This window comes from Urocampus carinirostris, chromosome 15 (genome assembly GCF_059441175.1).
Source record: "Urocampus carinirostris isolate Australia breed hairy pipefish chromosome 15, RoL_Ucar_1.0, whole genome shotgun sequence".
In the NCBI taxonomy this organism is placed as follows: domain Eukaryota; kingdom Metazoa; phylum Chordata; class Actinopteri; order Syngnathiformes; family Syngnathidae; genus Urocampus; species Urocampus carinirostris.
The window spans coordinates 31966206-31989107 of record NC_142363.1 but is presented as its reverse complement, the minus strand read 5'-3'; the positions used below and the strand labels follow the sequence as shown (position 1 = coordinate 31989107).

The following is a 22902-nucleotide window of genomic DNA, read 5'->3' as shown; positions in this document are numbered from 1 at the left end:
AGAAAACCGGAGTGCCCGGAAAAAACCCACGCAAGCAGGGGGAGAACATGCAAACTCCGCACAGGAAAGCTGGTAGCTGGTTTTGAACCCATGACCCCAGAACTGTGCCACGGACACGCCAACCACCTTTCCTCTGTGCTGCCTGTTATAAAACATGTCAAATTCAATTATGATAACATTTTAATCAAAAGATTTTGCTAAAGGCTTTTTATTTCTAAAGGCTGTTTTCATCAATTGAACGTTTGTTTTAATGGCTATTTTTACGAATAGAATGTTCCCTTTTTAATTTAATATAACACTCTCACTGTGTCTCACCACAGACTCTTCCGCTATGCCGCAAGTGACTAGTGAACAGAAGAGGAGCGGTGCTAAGAATCAAATGGACTGAACCATTTCAAGGCAGGGTTTTTTTCCGACGCTGCGTTGTTTACATTTTTGTCTTGTTTTACTTTTTAAAAATGGTTTCGCTAGGAATTTCCCTTATAGTTAAGCCTTTCCTTTCCTTTATTAAAGAAAAATATTTTTTAGAATGCCCAGGTTAAAGTTAGGGGTGCTTGAGCACCCCCAAAGGCAGTCTGGTTAGAGGGCAATGCTTGTTGACTGGTCTAAGTGCGCCAGAAAAAAACGTGGAAACAAAAACCAAAAAGTACAATGACATTTAGCGTTTAAAGTGTAAAAAAACGAAAGTATTTTCGTTATTCGTAGAATACACAAGATGGCGGTATGACGACCATTTTGATTTGAATGGCTCCCGGGCATTTATTCTGCCTTTTTTTTTCAAAAGAAACGAATTAAGTTAAAGTGCAATATAAATAGTTTTTATCTAACATTTATATGAATTACTGAGTTTTAGGAGTACTTTTAGATGGTTTCAGTCGGTTGTGCGTGTAAATGTGTGTTCAAGCTGGCAGTATTATTAAAGTAGATAAAATGGACTTTCTATGAGAACAAGAACAAAGTAGAACGTTATTATTTTAGTTTAACAGAGAAAGTAACCCTGATTGTACAAATGTATTTTGGTCAATCCGTTGTGGAGAACACGGTTACGTTTATTGACTTTTGGAATGTATATTAAATTAAATAATTCAGAGAAGATCCGGAAAAATGTGATATTATGGTTGATAAAAAAAACTATTATCAGCTGCCATTGAGAGTGCAAGACATAACTTTGATCTTTTCTTTACAGACAAACTTATCTTCCGGGATCAGGTTACACAGTAGGAGGCCTGTAACATGAAAATGGTGAAAGTAAGAAAAGGTCCTCAAGTATAGTCTAAACACCAACCCAAACCCCATGAAAGAAGAGTGTAAAAAAACAGGGCACGTACCTGCATGTGCATCAGATAGGTAGATAGAGATAGATAGGATAGATAGATGGATACTTTATTCATCCCCGTAGGGAAATTCACACTTCCAGCAGTATCCTTGTCTTGAAAATAAAACCATAATAAGGTAAAAGGAATATAGAGTATTTAAATAGTGCTAAATAAAATACACACTCTAATAAAAATAGGGTAATATGCAAATGTGTGGATGTGGTTTAATGTGGGCTTTTACTCCCCCGGGTGGAGTTAAAGAGCTTCATGGCATGAGGAAGAAATGATCTCCTCAGTCTGTCCGTGGAACAAGACTCTGCTATGATCATGACAGAGCTGACTGAGGCTGCAATGATGACACAAGCCAGGGGATGGCGACAGAGAGCAATCGAGTTTCAAAAATTCCACACAGCTTTTACATTGCATATTCATTTAAAATAAACAAAACCGTACCAACAAAATTTAAATTAATATGATCTAGTAATATAAGGAGTGCATATTTCACAAAAAAAAAATGGAGGGATCAAATGCATATTACGTAACAATGGGATTAGTGTCCAATCTTTATTCCCACAGATGCAAAAGCTTAGTTGCTTATAGAGCTCCTTCCATCCGTATTATCTGAGAGCCAAAATGGCGTCGTAAGACTTCCCCGTGCGGCACAGTTGCACTTCCCGGAAGCCACCCTGTCGGAGCAGCTTGGTGTACTCGGAAAATTGACGCTCGCGGCCCTCGGTCTGCACAAGCATGTTGAGTGAGAAAAGCTGCGCCAGGACGGGGCCCCGCCGGCTCTCTAACAGCGTGCTCTCCACTAGCAGCACGCCACCGCCTGAGGCAAAAAAAAAAAAAAGGATTATGACACAATTCAGTGTGCCTTAGAGCCCCACCACTAGGCGGCAGCAGTTAAGCTGCAATAAAGTACAGTGGAACCTCGGTTCTCGACCATAATCCGTTCCAGAACCCTGTTCGAAAACCGATTTGTTCGATCACCGAAATCATTTTTCCCATTACAAATAATGTAAATCGTTTTAATCCGTTCCAACACCCTGAATGTTTACCTTTGTTTACCTTTAAGCAGGGTTGGGTAGGGTTACTTTAACTGAATTACTTTCAATTACTTTTGGATTACTCCAATACCAAATATGCTAATAAAAGACAAAAGAAACTAAATATGAATAAAATGACTACATTTTGTGCAGGCTTGGGGAGTAATGGAATACATGGAACGGCAAAAATGATGTTGGCAAGCTGTTTGGATTTATTTTCATTTTGTTTCTGTCGCATTTTATGTTAGTTTTGCCAGAGATCAAAGCCAGGAGAGAAAGCTTACCACGTGTTTTGAGTCATCATTTTATTCATATTTAGTTTCTTTTGTCTTTTATTAGCATATTTGGTATTGGAGTAATCCAAAAGTAATTGAAAGTAATCAAGTTAAAGTCCCCCTACCCAACCCTGCCTTTAAGACACAAATAACATAAATGTAACCCAGGCTAATCGTACGTTCGCGTTAGCGTCATCTTCCGTACGAAAGATGACGCTAACATGAACGTGTAAAAATAAAAAAAGGATAAAGAAAAGAATTATGAATAGGATTTTTTACCTTTGTGGTGGTCAGCAGAAGGCGCAGATGGACGGTGAGAATGATGGAGGAGGAAGGAAAATGATTGTTTGGAAGAAGAGTCCCCTTCCATAAAAACTTCGGGGAGCTCTTCTGTCTGAGGGGTGCTCACACGTTCAAATCTCTTTGCTACGGAGGACTGGCTACCAATATATCTATCCAATGACACTTGCTTCTGGCTTCTTTTTAGCACTTTTCAGCAGTGGTTCATGACAGTTTCATTAAAGTCATGATGACTCTGGTGGCTGCAGCTTCATCGGTGTGAAATTCTGTAACTCGGCCCATTTGCTACACATTTGTTTAATCTCGGACGTCCCCTAGTGTATTGGAGGTGCAATTGCACCTGAGAAAATTAAAAGGAATAAAAAAATGCGATGTGAAACATCCACCCCGGCGTTCGAACTCCGATTTTTGGACCGAACAGCGAAGCAAGAATTTCTCGAAATTTTTGGTCGGACTGAGAGGCGTTTCGAAAAATGAGGTTCCACTGTACAGTAAAAACCCCTGGATACAGCGACCCAGCCTAACTAAGTCTTCACTTTACAGTGTGGCATGTTTTCCCCTCTTTATCACATTTCCCCCACTATACATCAACCTCAAATCCCTTCGCTTGCCGAGACGTGTAAAAAATTCAAAACTTGTTATCCTGTGTATTACGAGTGACCTATCCTTCTGCGATTAGTCAATATCATAGAAGATGCTAGTCCAGTATTGGTTTGCAATACCATTTGGATATTAGCTGAACTCCCTCCCACTATACCTTTCTCTTCCTTTTTTTGCTCAGAATTACATATAACAAACTTGTTTAGCTAAGGGTCCCAACACTTGAAGTGATGCAAAAGGGAGAACAAAAACATGATAATCTTAGAAACGAAGCTCGATTAGCAGAAAATACGAAGGAGACAAACAAATCGCTTCCCACGCTAAGTCGCATGGCCATGACCAATCAACAATCAGGGCTATTAGTAAAAATAAGGAGGCAGTTAGAGTTACATAGTCTTCAAAGGGCATAACCATTTTCGATTGTTTTCGATTGTTCTCAGCTCAGGGATGCTGCTGGAAATGTGAATTTCCCTTCGGGGATGAACAAAGTATCTATCTATCTATCTATCTATCTATCTAACCATTCCTCTTTAGAGCAAGGTTCAAAATCAGTTTTATTTTTAATCTGCCTTCTCCTCTGCCCCTCTGCATCCACCTGCTACCCAACTAGACCAGGTCAGTAAAATATTTGTTATCATGTTATTTAATCATATGCATGTATTTGGCAAACAAGTAGTACTTATGTATTATTTGTTTTTTAAATCATTTTATCAAGAGTACTGATGGTTTGAAGGAATTACCTAACTAGAATAGACTAGTCTTAGTTACGATTGGTTTCTTGTCCCCGCTATTGGTTTATTCAATACACTATGTTATGGCTTCACCTGGTTTGCAAACGTCGCAGATCCTCTTGAGAAGCTGCACGCATTTGTCCTCAGACCAGTCATGGAGGATGCGAGCCAACACATATAAGTCAGCGGCCGGAAGTTCGTCATGGAAAAAATCTCCTGAAGGCCCATAAACAAGTGGTTTAGAAATACAGTAAGGTACATGCACCTCATAGTAGCATTTTAAGGCAGCACTTTGAAAAAAAACACCAGAGGGCGCTGCTTTTCGTAGAACAAGGAATGGTTTCTTACACCTTTACATTCAAGAACTTTTTAAGCACTTTCAAGGCCAATTTGTAATTTTTTTCAGTATTTTTGAAAAAAAAAAAAAAATCCAGTCCCGATCAAAAAACAACCCTTTTTAAACTTTGACGATTAAAATAAAATCGCCACCTTGCTGCTAGCACATACTTTGTGCTTGTCATGATTACCGAATGGAATAACCTGTGCCTGCTCATTTGGCGCCAGCCGCTGCGGGCTATCTGATTGGCTCCCTGTCACTATTTGAACCCAGTCCTTTCTGTCCCCTGGTGTCAGTCTGTCTGCAAACCTCAGTGAATACTAGGCAAGCCTTTTTCGACCCTGACTCCCACCTGTTCCGTTTTTGCTCCCGTCTGTCTCCGGCTACGACCTGTTTTGCTCCTGACGACGTCTGTTCTCCTGTCCCGGCTTACGACCTCTTTTTGTCCACCGACTACATCTACTCTCCCGTTCTGGCTTACGACTCGCTTCCGACCCAGACCACATTTTTCCTTTCTTTTCCCGGCTACCGACCCACTTTTTCCGTCCCTGACAACGCCATCGCTCGCTACGGAAGATCCACTTCCACGTTCGGAGCACAATCCGAGTACGAGTGCGACTTGCTTCCAACGCCCAGCGAACACCGGATCCTGGGAGCAGCCCTATCTCTTTCCTCCAATTAAACTTGTGAGAAACGTAACGCAATTGGGTCCTGTTTCCATTCTGGTCCTGACAGTGCTATTTTAAGCTGTTACTCTCTATGATCTTTTTGTGTCAATGGGCTGCTATAAACTGACATGAATTCTGCCGTTCTGCTTTAACAATGCACGCGCAGCTTGGCTATGTCACACTTGTTTACAAACACGGAAAGGGCTCATAATTGAGTTCAATACGGAAGTGCAAAATTAAAGAAGGTACTGTATGTATAAAAAGAAGACAAATGAGCCAAATTTGGACTCATTTTAATGATATTGATTTCTCTGAAGCAGAGTGCATTCATGAAATGAAATGAAATGAAATGAAATGATTCAATGATTCAATCTTTCGATCTTTGAGACTGCTGATCCTTTGCTTTTTGTTTTACTTTCATCCATCCATTATCAGCACCGCTTATCCTCAGTAGGGCCACGGGCGTGCTGGAGCCCATCCTTGCTGTCTTCAGGCAGTGGGCATGGGACACCCTCAGGGCAGACAAAGACGGACAACTCACTCGCTCATTCACACCTTGGGACATTTTGAACAGGCCAATTCACCTGACATGCATGTTTTTGGAATGTGGGAGGAAACAAGAGTGCCTGGAGGAAACCCACGCAAGCACTGGGCGAACATGCAAACTCTGCTGCGGTAGCTAGACTTGAACCCTGAACCACAAAGCTGCCGTGCTGCCATTATTTATTTCAATTTACATTTTTTTGCGTGAGGATCTCCGTCTAAATTTTTATTTTATTGTTTTGTGTTGTTGTACGACTTTAATTTGGTTCAGTGTTTAAAAAGCTTTTAGTATTTTACAATTTTTGTGTAGATCTGGGAATGTTTCAATGTTAATAATTGATAACACGTCACAGCACGGCGCTTGTGCACAATTCTGAGGTCATGAGATCGAACCTCCTGCGTGGAGTTTGCATGTTCTCCCCGTGCTTGCGTGGATTTTCTTTAGGCACTCCAGTTTTCTCCCACATTCCAAAAACATGCATGTCAGTTTAATTGGCCAAGTGAGTGAATTGTCTGTCCTTGTGTGCCCTGCGACTGGCTGGCAACCAGTTCAGGGTGTCAAATCGTAAATGGTCTGCATTTAAATAGCGCTTTTCAAGTCAATGAAGACCTCCCAAAGCGCTTTACAACGTGCTTCACACTTACACATGTCTTGCCCAAGGACACTTCAACACGGAGGAGCCGGGAATCGAACCAGTGACCTCTTGATCCCAAGACAAGCGCTCTACCTCCTGAGCTAATGCTGCCCTGCCCACTGCCCAAGGACGGCTGGGATGGGCTTCAGCAACCCCGTGACCCTACTGAGAATAAACGGTGCAGATAATGGATGGATGGATAACACGTCCTTAAAAAAAAAACCCTGAGTGAGCTGAGCCAAAAGAGCCGGTTTTCTAAATAGAGCTGTCCTCTTGGCTTCGACCAGTAGGGGGCCATAACAACAAGCCACCAGAGCAGGCGTGTCAGCGTCATTTGAAAAAAAAATCTTTATCTGTTGCCTGGTCTATCGTGTCAAGAAACATGCCAATGGCAACAATTTCAAGCACCTCACACAAAATTCAAGCTCTTTACTGACTTAAAAAAACAACATTAAAATTCAAGGATTTCAAGCACCCATAAACCCCGCCGCAAAGAGATTCATAATGTCTAAAACAGGAGATTTTTTTTTTTTACCGCTCTGGAATGTAAAAGTGTCAGTCGCCTGCAGGAAATACTTGGTGGCCATTTCCACGACGGCGGGCATGTCAAACACGGTGATGGATGATGAGGGGTACACCTTAGTTATCTCGCGGGCTAGAGTACCGGTGCACCCTGGGAGGGAAAGACCACACAAACTATAAATTTCAAAAGCAATGTCGCTTGGCCGTGTGTTTTTCTTCACCCCTTGGATTCTAACAGCAACTAGACTATTCCCGAGGCAATTGTGAGAGTTGTGATGGATCTGGAAGATATTTGCATAAAACCGGTGGCACCAAGTTTTTATCTTCAAGTTGTTCAACTCAAGTAAGATGTATCTGTTATATTGAACGTGGTTCTAGTAATAACATAGTAATAACATTGTTATTACACTGTCATAACATTTCGAAGGGGCCTATTTATTTCATAGGGTCAGCTTCCAGGGGTGGCCCAAGTGGGTCACTGTTCCGCGTGAAGTTTACACAGGAACAAGTGGATGACTTATTATGTAAATGTTAGCCTGACACTTAAGCATGTATCCGTTAGCATTAATTATTTTAGCATAATTAAATAGCATGTAGCTATTTCTCTCACTCTATTTCTCTCTCTCTTTCACTCTCTCTGTCTCTCTTTTTTCTTTGTTCCTCTTTGTCTCTTTCTCGCTCTGTCTTTTTACCTTCTTTTGCTCTCTCTTCCTTCTTCCTTTTCACTCTTTATCTCTCTCTCTCTCTCTCTCTCTTTCTCCCCTTCTGTATTTCTTTCTATTTCTCTTTGGAATTTTCTTTCTCTCTCTCTCTCTCTCATTATTTCTCTTTTTATCTCTTATTTGTATCTCTCTCTCCCTTTCTTCCTTCCATCCTCTCTACTTTTCTCTCCCTCTCCTTCCCTTATTTCTTTCTCTCGAATCTACTCGTCCGGCCCCCGAGAGAATGTTTGTTCTATCTTGTGGCCCCCGAGTTAAAATGAGTTTGACATCCCTGATCTAAATCATCTTCCTATGGTTTGTTTGTCATGTCCTGCACGGTTGTCATGGTGCCCAGCTGGCCCCGCTCCTTGACACCGGCTGACCTGCATTTTCCTGATTACTCCTATGGGCCTTTTGGAACTGCCCTTGGCCAGATCATTGTTTACCCTTGTTGAAAACCTGTTCATGCCTGTTTGATACCTGTTTATTCTTGTTGTGCTTGTTGGACTTAGTTGCACTTCGGTGTAACATTCTGAGAGATTCCTGCAAGTTCTGTTTAATCCCGTTAAATGCCGAGTCTGTAGTTTTGCCTGCATTTGAGCCTGCTTTGTTTTGTTTTCGGTCCGTTTGTGTGTTGGACAACTTTTCTTTCTCACTTAAAGTGACAGATCGTCTACGCAAATGAGTTCCAACTTCCTGCTTCCCGACCCGTTACGTGACATTGTTAAATCGTAATCATTTTCTAAATCAGTCAATATGAAGTTTAGCATTTAAGATAGATCATATTTCTAATTTTTAGGTTTTGGTGATATTTATAGTGTTTTTTTTCCAAAATATTAAAATCTTTCACACACACACACACACACACACACACACACACACACACACACACACACACACACACACACACACACACACACACACACACACACACTTGAAGTAACGTTTCAATAATCAGTCTAATTGCATCTCTTGTATGTTTATCAATCTTATATTCTTTTATTGTGAAGTGCTCATGTGTGCTGTTTCTCCCTGAAGTATAATAAATCACGCCCACGCTATGGGCGGAGTCTCTTTCCCTTCTTCAACATCATGGAGGACGTGAGTAAAATCTGCTCTTGGTATAACGATTAGATTTTAACATTATATGTATTTTATTTGTGTAAATATAGCCACGAAATAGTCTTAATAATGATTGACTTTAACATTGGCAACAAGATTCACTTGATATAATTGGAAATTATTTGAACTTTTTCTTCTTTTTTATGTGTTTTTTTTTCTACTTTTTTTAATTCCTTTAAAAAAAATCTCATTGTGTTTCTTTTTTCCAAGCTGTTACTTTTTTCTTTTTGTTCTCTATTTACCTTTTTCCTACATTTCTTTCTTTTTTTTTTTTCTGTCTTTTTTCTAAATTTTTCCTTCTTTTTTCTCTTCCTTTTGTTTCTTTTTTTCTCAGCTTTTCACTACTTTTTCATTTTGGTATTTTTTTCTTTTTTGTCATATTCCCCCTTCTTTTAGGTCATTTTGTGCATAATTTTACATAATATTTGGTCATGTTGGGATTAAAGAAGCAAAAACAACCCGAAGAGCCGTTTAGGACCCGGAAGAGCCGGTTCCTTTTAGTGAGCCGAACCGAAGAAGCCGGTTCCCCGACAAACTCTACTAACTTTACTCAACTTCGTTCTACTTTGACTTCAAAATACCGCATTTAGGACACGACGTCAGGGGAACCCGTGTATTTTGACCTTCATGCACTGTAACTTTGACTTAATTCGCTTCTTAATTAGTAATTTTGAGCCCTGATTTTTGTGCGCTGGCTAGATTTTCTTGTGCGCTGAGAATGTGCGAGCAGTGCGCAATTGTGCACGCGCGCAGCTTAGAAGGAACACTGCTCACAGCCCGGCAGTTAGCATTTAGCATGCTAGTATTGCATCAATAAGCTTCATACCTCCAAGGTCCACGATCTTTTGAAACCCGGCCAGGTCGAAAGCCGTCACCACATCGTGGCCGTCCATCAGCCATGCCGAGTTCATGAGATTCATGAACTTCAGCATCTCCTTCTCGGATCTTCGGAAAATAAAAAGGCGGAAGCTGAGCCGTTGTCGGTGTTAGCTTGTGACAGTCTCACCTATAGATGGCTTGGAAGATCTCCTCGGGTGGGATGCCGAAAGTCTTTAGGTTTTGGTTCTTGCCCTCCCTGAGAGAAGAACAGGATCCATTTAAAGCACAGGTGTCAAACAGGCGGCCCTAACTTTAAATTAATCTCTAGACAGACCTGACAGCATCCACCAGGTTGTTCCATAGTGGGTAATTGTTCTGCGACTGGTAGAGCGCTACGCCGTGCAGAGACTTGGCGCCACCTTTGGCCAAGTACACGCTGGCGACTTCGGTGCTGCTGTAAAGAGCTGAAGTCGGACAAAAGACTCCGTAAATGTCAAGTCAGTAACATCACGGATGAAACGATGGCACATTGATGGGGTGGTAGATGGAGTGAAAAGGGCAGAGAATATTCAAAATTAGGCTATTCTTGGGGCATTGGAGACGTCACTTGAGGCACTCAGACTAGACAGGACAGTTCTCGCCTGAGAGGATCTGATGGCATTGCGATAAATAAGTACAGTAGACGCCCGGGTTACAACTACTCTGCCTCGCAAAATTTTCACTTGCCAGTGGACTCAAATGCAGGAAAGCAGGTACTTCACAGTACTCAAATGTGTCATGGTTGCCGTGGCGCCCAATTGGCCCCGCCCGTGTGGCACCAGCTGCAGCTTGTTGACAGATTGGCTCCCTGTCAGTATTTAAACTCTGTCCTGTCCCCTTTTGTCGGTCCGTCTGCGAATCTGTTTTTACTCAGCAAGCCCTTTTTCACCAGTCCTGTTTATCTCCCGCTACGATCTGTTTTGATCTTGACCACGTCTGCTCTCCCGTCCCGAATTACGACCTGGTTTGATCTCGACCACGTCTGTTCTCCCGTCCTGAATAACGATCCGTTTTTGATCTTGACCACGTCTATTCTCCTCTCCTGGCTTTCGACTTGTTTCCAATCCTGACCACTTTTTGCTCTCCTTCCCCGGCTACTGACCTGTTTTTTCCGCTCCAGACACCGCCATCGCTTGCCACGGAAGTGCCACTTTCGTGTTTAGAGCGACCTGCTACCCACGACTAGCGATAACTGGATCGTGTGTGCAATCCTTTCCCTTCTTCCCAATAAAACTGTGAGAAACGTTACGCGAGTGGGTCCTGTTTTCGTTCTGGTCCTGACAAAATGATTGTCTTTAATCACAAAACTGCTCAATGAAAGTAAAAAATGGTCAAAAACCACGAAAAAAACCTGTCTGAATCAAAAAAACATTTAAAAAAAACGTCAGAAAGCAGGATGGATAGGAAATATGTTTTGGTGAAAAACAAAGGTGGAAATGAAAATCACCCGATCTTGAATGCTGTCCCAAAATGTCCTTATGATGACAGAATTGGTGCAGTTCAGTTAAATTTGATGGCTTTCTGACATGGACTGGTTTCTTCAGTTGAGTCGACAAATTCTCAATGGGGTTTAAGTCAGGACATTCTAAAGCCTTAATTCTAGACTAATTTAGCCATTCCATTACCACTTTTGATGTGTGTTTGGGGTCATTGTCCTGTTGGAACACCAAACTGCACCCAAGATCTAATCTTCGGGCTGATGTCTTTAGGTTATCTTAAAGAATTTGAAAGTAATCCTCCTTATTCATTATCCCATTTACTCTCTATATTGGGTATTTTTGTATTCTATATCTCTTATATATTTTTTAACTCAAGGATACCGCTGCAAATGTGAATGAATAAAGTATCTATCTAGCTGTAAAGCACCAGTTCCATTGGCAGCAAAACAGCCCCACAGTATACTACCACCACCGTGCTTGACGGTAGGCATGGTGTATTTGGGGTTAAAGGTCTCACTTTTTGTCCGCCAAACATATTGCTGGGCTTTTGGCCAAATTGTTCGATTTTTTTTTCATCTGACCACAGAACTTTCCTCCAGAAGGTCTTATCTTTGCCCATTTTATCAGCAATAAACTTTAGTCTAGCCTTAAGGTGCTGCTTTTGGAGCATGGGCTTCCTTCTTGCACGACAGCCTCTCAGGCCATGGAGATGCTAAACCACCTGACTGTGGACACTGACACCTGTGTTTCAGCGGCTTCTAATTCTTGGGAGATCTGCTTTTCCCGGTTGAATCTTCACCCTTCTGACCAATTTTCTCTCAGCAGCAGGTGACAGATAGCTTGTGTTTTCTTCCTGATTGTGGCAGTGACAAAACAGTGCCATGCACTTCATACTTGCAAACAATTCTTTGTACTGTAGCTCTTGAGACCTGCAGCTGCTTTAAAATGGCTCCAAGTGACATTCCTGACTTGTTCAAGTCAATGATTCGCTTTTTCAGATTCATGCTGAGCTCCTTTGACTTTCCCATTGGAGCATTTGTGGGCGTTTGCATCCAATGAGCACTATCTAAATGGCCTCAGAGAAGTCACCAGCTGTAGTCACTCATAATAACTCACAAGAAGTTAGGAGGCCATCCTATGAAGCTCATTTCACTGACACAATTTTCTAAGTCACCAAAATTGCTAATTCGTGTTGATGTATGCACATTTTTGACCCAGCAGATTTGATCACCTTTTCTGTTAACCCATAATAAAGTCATGAAAGTACCAAACCTCATGTTTTTCGTGACGAAAGAACTATCCGTTCCAATCACTCTATCAGAGAAAAAACAGAGTTGTAGAAATAACTGGAAACTCAAGAGAGCCATGGCATTATGCTCTTCACAAGTGTATGGAAACTTTTGACCACAACTGTATGTATCTGGGGTACGCATTAGCTACACATTAGCATAGGTCTCTATTTCCCCACTATACAGCAATTTCACTTGAGAAACCCACCTCTGAACGGGATATTGTCGTATCCTGGGGTTCTACTTTACTATTGATGGTACTCACCCGTCCCATCTTCTGGTAAGATCTCCACTTGGACCAGCTCGATCCCCACCAAAGCGTCTAAGAGCCGCTCTGTTCCATCCACGCTGGCCTGCACGGCCTGAGCTACCTGTTGGGCGCTCAGTGCAGAAGGTGAAGTCGTCAGGAGGTCAAAGATGCCCAGCTCACAGGCGGAGAAGATCACCTGGAACGACAGGGTAGCATAGCGACGATTAGCATCTTAGCAGTTTTCATCGGGAGCTGTTAGATTAAGACCCTTTTTTGTATTTTCCACAAGTTAAACTTCAAGACGAGTGGTAGTTTTTGCTTTAATATGGCGTGGACAGTGTTGAAGGTAACATGTTAGAAAAGGTAGCGTTCTTGATCTTTTCTACTCTTTGATGGTTCCTCCCTCACTCACGGTGTCATGTCCAGCATGGTCGCCGTGGCGACCGGCTGGCCCTGCCCCCTGGGCACCGGCTGTAGCAGATCGTCTAATTTGTGTGTGTGCTTCTTAAAGGCGGGTTTTGGGGATTGCCGGTTGCTGGTTCACTGCGTTTTCTGTTCTGCATTAATCTGTTCTGTTTGACTTGAGGAAACCTGTGTTTGCCCGTTCTGAGTAAAAGCCTGTTTTGTGAGTATTCCTAGTCTGAGTTCCTGTTTGCCTGTAAGCCTGTTTTTGTTTTGTCCCTGAGTGTTGGACAACTTTTATTTTGCTAAATAAAAGTAACTGGTCGTTACGCGATTGAGTTCATCCTTCCTGCCTCCTGCCTCCGATGTGGTCCGGTCCCGTGACACACGGTTACATTACCAACAATCGGCCAGCTAGACAACTCTAATTGTAACATTTATGAAGAGTGGGCGTGTTTATATCTACCTACAAAAGACAGTTACGGTGGTGCCATCTGATATTATACAGCCATATAATGAACAATAATACAAAATACTGAAATCAGGGTGTCACCAATAATAGTCTTGGTGGCTTCGGGGGTATGGCGCCCGCCCCGAGACTTGGAGGTTGTGGTTCAAGCCTCGGCCGAGTCATACCTAAGACTTAAACATTGGTACCCGTTGCCTCCCTGCTTGGTGTTCAGCATTAGGGGTTGGAATTGGGGGGTTTGGTCACCTAATGCCTCCCAACACCTAGTTGGGTTGAGCGAGGGGGCTGGGAATCCCCTCCTCTAAATCAATCTCCCAAAAAGAGTCAGAAATGACTCTAGCCACCTCCCACTAGGGGGATATGGCTGCTGTATATATACCAATAATAGTATAGGAGCACAGAATTTACAGTAAAAGTGTGCTGAATTTTTGGTCTTTTTATTGGTAAAATTATTTTTGCAATACGCCATTCCAGGAGGAAGAAAGAAAATGTCCTGGACATTACTCAGACATGCCCCCTATGTTCCTGTCCGGAGCCTTCGCTCTGAAAATGCTGGTCTACTAGTGATCCCAAGAGCCAAGAAGAAATCCGAAAGTTCGAATGCATTCTCCATTTGGGTCCCTGTGCTGTGGAATGCTCTGCCCTCTGAGATTTAATCTGCAACCTCAGTGGAAGTGTTTAAATCTAGGCTTAAAACACACTTATATTCTATAGCTTATGAATGATTTATATTTCATGTTGATGATGTCTGTGTATTGTTTGTTAATGAAACATCTTTTACAGCCCGGTCATCCTGGAAAGGGGACGACCTCATGTGCGGTCCCTTCTCAAAGTTTCTTCATTTACTTCATGTTGAGGTTTTTGAGTTTTTCCTTGCCCTCATGTAGGTGTTAGATCAGGGGATGGTGTCATTATAGTCTGTTGTTTGCAATAATATGTGGTCTGTGCAGCCCTTTGAGCGTCCTTGGGATTAAGGGCGTCACAAATAAACATGACTTAAAATGACTTGAGGTTTTTGAGTTTTCCCTTGCCCTCATGTAGGTTTTAGATCAGGGTATGGTGTCATATTAGTCTGTAGTTTGCAAAAGTCTGTGGTCTGTGTCACCCTTTGAGACTTCTTGAGATTAAGGGTGTCACAAATAAACATGAAATATTTGAATGGTTTGAATACAAAAACAAAATGGATATGGAGTCGCTCGGCTGTGTTAGAAAGCATGCTCTTAAGATTGCACGAGCCAAAAAAATATGAAGGGTTCATCGCTTTCACAGGTTGGCATACATATTTTCTTCTATTTCCTTTTCTAATGTGGCTAGATTTAAACAGTTTTAGTGGGTCGGCTACAATGTGAGTTTATATACAGTTATTTGTAACTTGCTAATTACTCTCAAAGTCAGTAATCTGGAGGGGTAACTCGATTACTTTTTAGATTAAGAAACTAGAAACTAGTAACTGTAACTAATTACTTTTGCAGTAACACATTTACAACAGCAATATAATAACGTCAAATTACGACATAGGAACCAACAAACATTGCATATCAAAACCATTTTAATCACATTTCTAACATTTACTGACTCCAGAATTTATTGCAGGAAAACTGTTACCTTAGACACTCTGAAACCGTGAAAGTACTCGAGTAGTTTGAAGGGATAGTCCAGCCTGCTTTGTGAAAGATGATCAGCCATTGCTGTCCCTTTAAAAATGCACAAAAGATGAAATATTACTAACTTTGGCTGCAAAAGCCCTGAAGAGCTGACAGATGAACACAAGACACTGAAGGTCGATGAAAGGGGCGGGGCTACACTAACACCAATGGCTGTACATTGGATTTGGGGGCGGAGCTTAACAAGGGGTGGACCCAAAAACTCCACCGATTAAGCGTTAAAATATGTTATATATATTCTATAATATACCATACAATTAAATGATGCACCTTTTATCATTTTAAATCTAAATTTCAAACACTGGAAGTCATTAAGATGCAAACTAAGCGGTGGAAATGGCAGCTGCGGTACTATACATTTCCACAGGGTGGAGCTCTTCCAGAAGAGTTCGATTTTGGTTTAGTTTTCGGTACGAATTTTCATTATTATTCAAACAATAATTGTGCTGCTTTAAAATGCACGTTACTAAAAGTAAATATTAAAAATATATACATTTTTATTAATTGCTTTGTTCGTTTTAAATGAAATAAAATCAATTGGCAACGTCTGTTTACAATCTGAAAGGGATAATTTACCAAATTCCTTAAAAGTAAATTACCATTAATATTTGTTTGTTTTATTTTATATATTTGTTTAATGTATGTTTATTTTATGTATTTTTGTTATGTATTTTGCATGTATTTATGATGTATTTTTTGTTTGGTTTGTTGTATGCGCTAAATATATAAAATAGATAAATATTTATCGGTAAAAGACGTGTACTGCCATATTATTTCTTAAATCTGCAAAACATGTACCGTTATATAAAAAACTATACACATGAGGAACAAAAGTGAATAAAAGAATGTCTGAAATGATTAACGCCTCACTTGCCACGTTGTCTCTAGCAGAGATGTGGGACAGCGAGCATTTCCCAGAATGCCTTGCGCTTGCCTCTTTTGGGGCCCGGGGCGATTTTATGTCCAAAGTGACTACTGTCATACACATTTAAATAAATGAATAAAGAAATTAATTAATGAATAAAAACAGTAAAATAATAACATGTTAACATTATTTTGTTTTTTGAGTCATTGTTTTTGGCCTTTTTTTTATCTTAAAATGTTCGGAATAAAGTTTTCATTCATTCAAACCGTGGGCGCAACCAGCCTTTTTTTTTGGGGGGGGGGGGGGGGGGGGTTGGTTAACTACTCCAAAATTAGTAACCAGGACCCCTAAACTTGTAGTATTTTTAATACTCTATTTTACTTTTCGAAAAAAAAGTCTGGAGAGGCTTAAATATTATGAAAATGGCTACATGGAAATATGGGGGGGAAAGTAAAACAAAACAAAAATTACAACGACCCAGCGTCGTAAATATCTCACTGCCTAGAAATGGTTGAGTCCATTTCATTCCTAGAACCTGCAGTAGTATTTTTGTAGTATTTTCTATCGTAGATTTCTTTGTAGTATATCTGTAGTATTACTGTCGATGCAGTATTTATGTAATATTACTGAAGTATTCTCTATCGTAGATTTTTATAGTATGTCTGTAGTTGTGTTTCTGTAGTCATAATTTTGTAGTACTGCTGTAGTATTACTGTAGTTTAATTTTTGTAGCATTTTGTAGTATTTCTGCAGTAGTATTTATGTAGAATTTTCAATAGTGGATTTCTTTGTAGTACATCTGTAGGATTACTGTAGTTGTATTTGTGATGTATTTCTGTAGTCACAATTGTGTAGTATTACTGTTGTTTATGTTTGTAGTATTTTTTGGTAGTATTTCCATGATAAAATAATTTTAGTATATCCGTAGTATTTTTTGTAGTATTACTTGAGGTGTATTTATGTGATTTTTGGTAGTGTTTTTAGAGTCAGATTTTTGTAGTATTTGTATAGTATTGCTGTACTTTTATATTTGTAGTATGTTGTAATATTTCTGCCGTAGTATTTATGTAGAATTTTCGATAGTGGATTTTTTGGTAGTATTTCCTTAGTCACAATTTTGTAGTATAACTGTAGTTTAATTTTTGTAGTATTTTTTTCGTAGTTTTTCCATCATAGAATCTTTGTAATATATCTGTAGTATTTATGTAGTATTATTTGTGTGTTTTTGTGTTTTTTTGGTAGTATTTCTGGAGTCAGAATTTTTGTAGTATTTTTATAGTATTTGTATCGTATTACTGTATTTTTATTTTGTAGTATTTCCACAGTATAAATTTTGTAGCATTTCTGTTGTAATATTCTGTAATCGTATTGTTGTATCATAGTAGAATCTAAAGAATTTCTATTGTATATCTGTAGTATGACTGTAATTATATTTCTGTAATCACAATTTTGTAGTACTGCTTTAGTATTACTGTAGTTATTTTTGTAGTATTTTGTAGTATTTCTGTATTAGTATTTTTTTGTGGAATTTTCTGCATTTGTATTTTTGTAGTATTTCCATACTGTACTTTTATTTTTGTAGTATTTTGTTGTATTTCTGCAGTAGTATTTATGTAAAATTTTGGATTTTTTGTAGTATGTCTGTAGCATTACTTAAGTTGTATTTTTGTAGTATTTCTGTAGTCACAATTTTGTAGTATTACTGTAGTTTTATGTTTGTAGCATTTTTTGGTAGTATTTCTGTGGTAGAATCTTTGTCATATGTCTGTAGTATTTTTGTAGTATGACTTGAATTGTATTTTTGTGGTAATTTTGTAGTATTTTTGTAGATTTTTTATAGTATTGCTGCACTTTTATTTAGTAGTATTTTGTAGCATTTCTACTGTATTATTTTTGTCGTATTTCCATAGTATAATATTTCTCGTATTTCTGTTGTAATAATTATGTAGCAGTATTTTTGTATTATAGTGTTACTGTAGTGGTATTTTTGCAGCATTTCTGTTGTAATATTCTATAATAGTATTTTTGTATCATAGTATTACTGTAGTAGTATTTTTTTCTAATCAGAATAAAAACAGAATGATGTTGGACCCAGCTTTGAGCACTCAGTTTGGTCACATTTAGTTTTGTAGTAATTTTATATAATTTTTTTAGTGTTTTAATTTTTTTATTATTGTTTTTGCAAAAACACAAAGGAACAATGGGTAGGAATTTGTCACAAAAAAACCTTGTTTCTTACTAGTATTATATTCACTATTATATTTATATCTTCATTATATTTTGACTTTTTTGTTTGGCGGGCCGCAGTTTGCCCACCCCGGAAGTGGGTGCTCAGCACCCCCAAAGCTCCGAACCCGGAATCGCCCCTGGAATAAACACAAAATAAATATTAACACAAGGAAAAAATAACAGTATTCAAACTATTCAACAGGGTAATGCAAATATTAAAATTACCACGTCGTAATTTCGTTTTTATTCTTTAAATATTTGACTTCCTTGACGGGCGCGTCTTTATTTTGGAAGGATATTTTAGGACATTAGTGTTATTACCAGATTCTGCCACTAGGGGAAAGCAAACAACCATTCAGCTATATTGAACTGTTCTTAAGGTAAAGAGCTCTTTAAATATATTGATGAAAATAATGTTACTTAGTTATAAATTAATTACCGGTACATTTACTTATTTATCCTTTCAAACATAAATTCTTATAATTCAACATGCTTGACAGAAATCACAGAACGTAAAGTAATCAGATGATATATTTTGGGAGCTAATGCTAACACCTTAACCAGAAGAAGTTTCCAAAATACAGTCTAATTGTATTCTTAAGGAAGACTGAATTTATATTTACATCAGCAGTGTTTCTAAGTGGTGTTCTGATAAGTCTACCATACTCATACCAACTGCATTTAGATCCAGTTTGAACAAAAGGTCTCTTGTGAGGATGTGACTCCCTTACTTTGCCCTGTTAAATTTCACTTTTCAGCCAAGTTTCACTTATGTCAATCCACGCCCCTTTCCTATAAGACAGTGGTGAGCCATTTTCTCGATGTTTGTTTTAAGGAGGACATTGTCCTCATCACAAGAATATTCAGTTTGTTTTTTATTTTCCATCCATCCATTATCTGCACCGCTTATCCTCAATAGGGTCGCGGGGGTGCTGGAGCCCATCCCAGCTATCTCCGGGCAGTGGGCAGGGGACACCCTGAACCGGTTGCCAACCAGTCACAGGGCACACAGAGACAGACAATTCACTCGCTCATTCACACCTAGGGACAATTCGGACCAGCCAATTAACCTGACGTGCATGTTTTTGGAATGTGGGAGGAAACCGGAGTGCCTGGAGGAAACCCATGCAAGCACGGGGAGAACATGCAAACTACCGGAGTACCCGTGAGAGTACGGGGAGAACATGCAAACTCCTCACAGAAAGGCTGGTAGCTGGATTTGAACCCATGACCTCAGAACTGTGCCACGCACGCGCTAACCACTGCGCCGCCGTGCCGCCCCAATTTTTACCTTGTTTTCTTTTATTCAAACTATTCAAAGAACTGCTCTCTTCCGCTCTTGTTTATTTTTCTTCTTTTATTTATTGTTTTTTTGATCACCAGGGATACAAACATAGAAATAAAGCATCCAGGGTGGGAGTCTAATATAAAAAGAAACAAACGGACAAACAGCTCTTGGTTCTTGGTCCGAAACCCAGAAGATTGTCTACTCCACGCCAACAGTTCCCAGTCACAGTTCTCCGTAATGAATCATTACCGACATCCCTCTTTAAACCCTGACTACCGTAAAGATCTTTTCTTTTCTTGTCTCCAAAGAATGCGGGCCTCATGACCTCGCCAATCCCAATTCCTGCCAGGACGCAAACAAACGGCGGCGTATTTTCAGGAAAGCTCGCTCTCGTTTACGGAAAGGTAAAATAAACTGGACAACACCTTGGTCGGGCTTGGAGTCCCACTAGGAGGATAAATGATTTCCGGGTATTGTTTGACACTCTCCGACAACAGTGAGTCAGAAACCTTGCAGAGCGAGAGAACCTTCTGTGGAAAAGAGCCCAAAACCTTTGACTCGATGAGTATTTCATAACAAAGTTTTTTGTATTTCGCAATGTCAGTCTTGAAAATTCTAGGAAAGAATCCCCAACTGTTGCAAGAATAGAACTACCCCCATGTAGTGTAAAAGTGGTGAATACTGTAGATTTTCAATAGCATACTTTTGGGATTGATACTAGTCACCAATATCATCAATATGTTAAATTTCCGCCCCCAAAAATGGATATTAAAAGAAAAAATACCAATATGATATCTCATCTCATCTCATCTCATTAGCCGTACCGCTTATCCTCAGTAGGGTCGCGGGGGGCTGGAGCCCATCCCAGCAATCATCGGGCAGTGGGCAGGGGACACCCTGAACTGGTTGCCAGCCAATCGCAGGGATCAGAGGGACAGACAACTCATTCGCTCATTCACACCTCGGGACAATTTGGACCGGCCAATTCACCTGAAATGCATGTCTTTGGAATGTGGGAGGAAACCGGAGTGCCCGGAGGAAACCCACGCAAGCACGGGGAGAACATACAAACTCCGCACAGAAAGTCTGGAGCTGGATTTGAACCCACAACAGGTTCCCATGACATGAACTGTGCCGCACAAGCGCTAACCACTGCGCCGCCGTGCTGCCCCCAATATGATATATTTTCATAATATCCCTTTTTTATTATTGCAATTTACTTTTTTTGTCCGACAAATATACAAACCTTCAACGACACAAAACACTTGTCAAGACCCAGAACTGGATCAGGACCCAAACGCGTGACGTTCTCACACAAGCCTTTTATTTTACGGGTAATGGGGAGTCATGTTTGTTAGGCAGCGATCTGGCGTGGAAAGACAGGAAACCAGACTGACGAGATCGATTCCAATTGCTCGGGTTGATATCGGACAGATGGGGTCGATACTGGACAGGACGGCACAGACAGGATCAATAATGAATCAGGATATCGAAAATAAACTGGAGAAACTAGACAGGAATGAAAACTGGAGAAAACAATAAAGAGGACAAGAATAGACGGAAACAAAACTGGAAACCGAAATTAAACAGGACAAACTAGACGGGAACAATACCGGACAGGAAATACCAACAGTGACAGGACCGAGTCAAAACCCACGTCTTGCGGGGCAGAAGTTCGTTGACGGGCTGACAAAGGAAGCGTGAGAGCGCTGAGCTTAAAACAGACAGAAAGCTTAAAACAGAACGAGCCGCAGATGGCGCCACACGGGCGGGGCCAATTGGGCGCCATGGCAACCGTGACACCGATACCTTTAGTACATAATAGTCCCTTCCCTCTGCAAAAAAAGGCTGATATTTTTAAAGAAATACCCATATGACCAATGTCTCCATGTATTGAATTATATCTTTCCCTTTTCAGTCCTACAGATACTCCAGTAGTTATAACACAGATACCTGATACCAATACCACCAGTAGGTAAAATTCCATTCCTTCTACAAAAAAGACTGATATTTTCAAAGAAATACCAACATATTCACCTTGATATTACATTTGTTTATAGGCAATTGATCTTTCCTTTTTTTGCCCCACAGATTTCTAAAATCTCCAGTAGTTATATAAACCAAATTTTGATACCGATACTATTAGTATGTAAACTTCACTTTCCTCTGCAAAAAAGATTGATATATTCAAAGAAATACCAACATATTTTCCATAATATTTTATTTTTAATGGCCATTTATGTTTCCTTTCTTCATCCTAAAGATTCCTCAAATTTTTAGTAGTTATATAAATCAATAGGTAAAATTCCCCTCACTCTTAAAAAAAAAAAAAAGACTGATATTTTCAAATAAATGCCGACATATCTTCCTTAATATTGCATTTTTTAATGGCTATTTATCTTTCCTTTCTTTGTCTTAAAGATTCCTCAAATTTTTAGTAGTTATATAAATCAATACCTGATACCGATACTATTAGTAGGTAAAATTCCCTTCACTCTTCAAAAAAAAAAAGACTGATATTTTCAAATAAATGCCGACATATCTTCCCTAATATTGCATTTTTAATGGCTATTTATGTTTCCTTTCTTCATCTTCAAGATTCTTCAAATTTTTGGTCGTTATATAAACCAATACCTAATACCGATACTGTTGTTAGGTAAAATTCCCTTCACTCTGCCAAAAAAAAAGACTGATATTTTCAAATAAATGCCGACATATCTTCCTTAATATTGCATTTTTAATGACTATTTTTCTTTCCTTTCTTCATCTAAAAATTCCTCAAATTTTTAGTAGTAATATAAACCAATACCTGATACCAATACTATTAGTATCTACTCCCCTTATTACCCTTTTTTTGTCCTACAGATACTCCGATCTCAAGTAGTTACAAAAAAGGATACCTGATACCAATACCATTAGTATGTAAAATTCCCTTAGCTCTGAAAAAAAATGCAATTTACCATTCATCTAATTTAAGGTTTGTGATTGGTTAAATTGCCACAAAAATGCCGCTGAAACCGGTATTGACACATATAAAAGGCTGGTATTGGTACTGATACCAATGCCTGGTATCGGTTCTCACACATCCCTAGTAAATCCTGCAACCCTGAAAGAAAACATCCAAAATGTACACATCTTCATATAGAGGAATTATTTCAAGTATTCTTGGGGAAAACCAAAAAACTTCCAGTAAGTTCTCCCAAATAAAATGATAAAACCACAAACCCCAAAAAGTGCAAAAGGAAAAACCCACTACCGTAATACACCTAAAGTTGCTCAAGCGAAAAATAAAGTGAAGAATAAAAACCACTAGGCTGCAAGCATTGTTTTTTTTTTATTAAAAATGTAAAAAC

General features: G+C 39.6%; 1 protein-coding gene across 1 annotated transcript; it reads right to left on the bottom strand.

Annotated features, from left to right (window-relative positions):
* Positions 1–1367: 1367 nt before the first annotated feature.
* asmt2 (acetylserotonin O-methyltransferase 2) lies at positions 1368–15277 on the bottom strand. The gene is made up of 8 exons (XM_088354203.1): positions 15109–15277; positions 12648–12828; positions 9950–10079; positions 9803–9871; positions 9623–9741; positions 6987–7196; positions 4362–4484; positions 1368–2145 (listed from the first exon to the last, which is right to left on the bottom strand). Exons 1-8 carry the CDS (start codon positions 15187–15189, stop codon positions 1934–1936), a joined length of 1125 nt encoding a protein of 374 aa, XP_088210329.1. The 5' UTR covers positions 15190–15277; the 3' UTR covers positions 1368–1933.
* Between the last annotated feature and the right edge of the window lie 7625 nt (positions 15278–22902).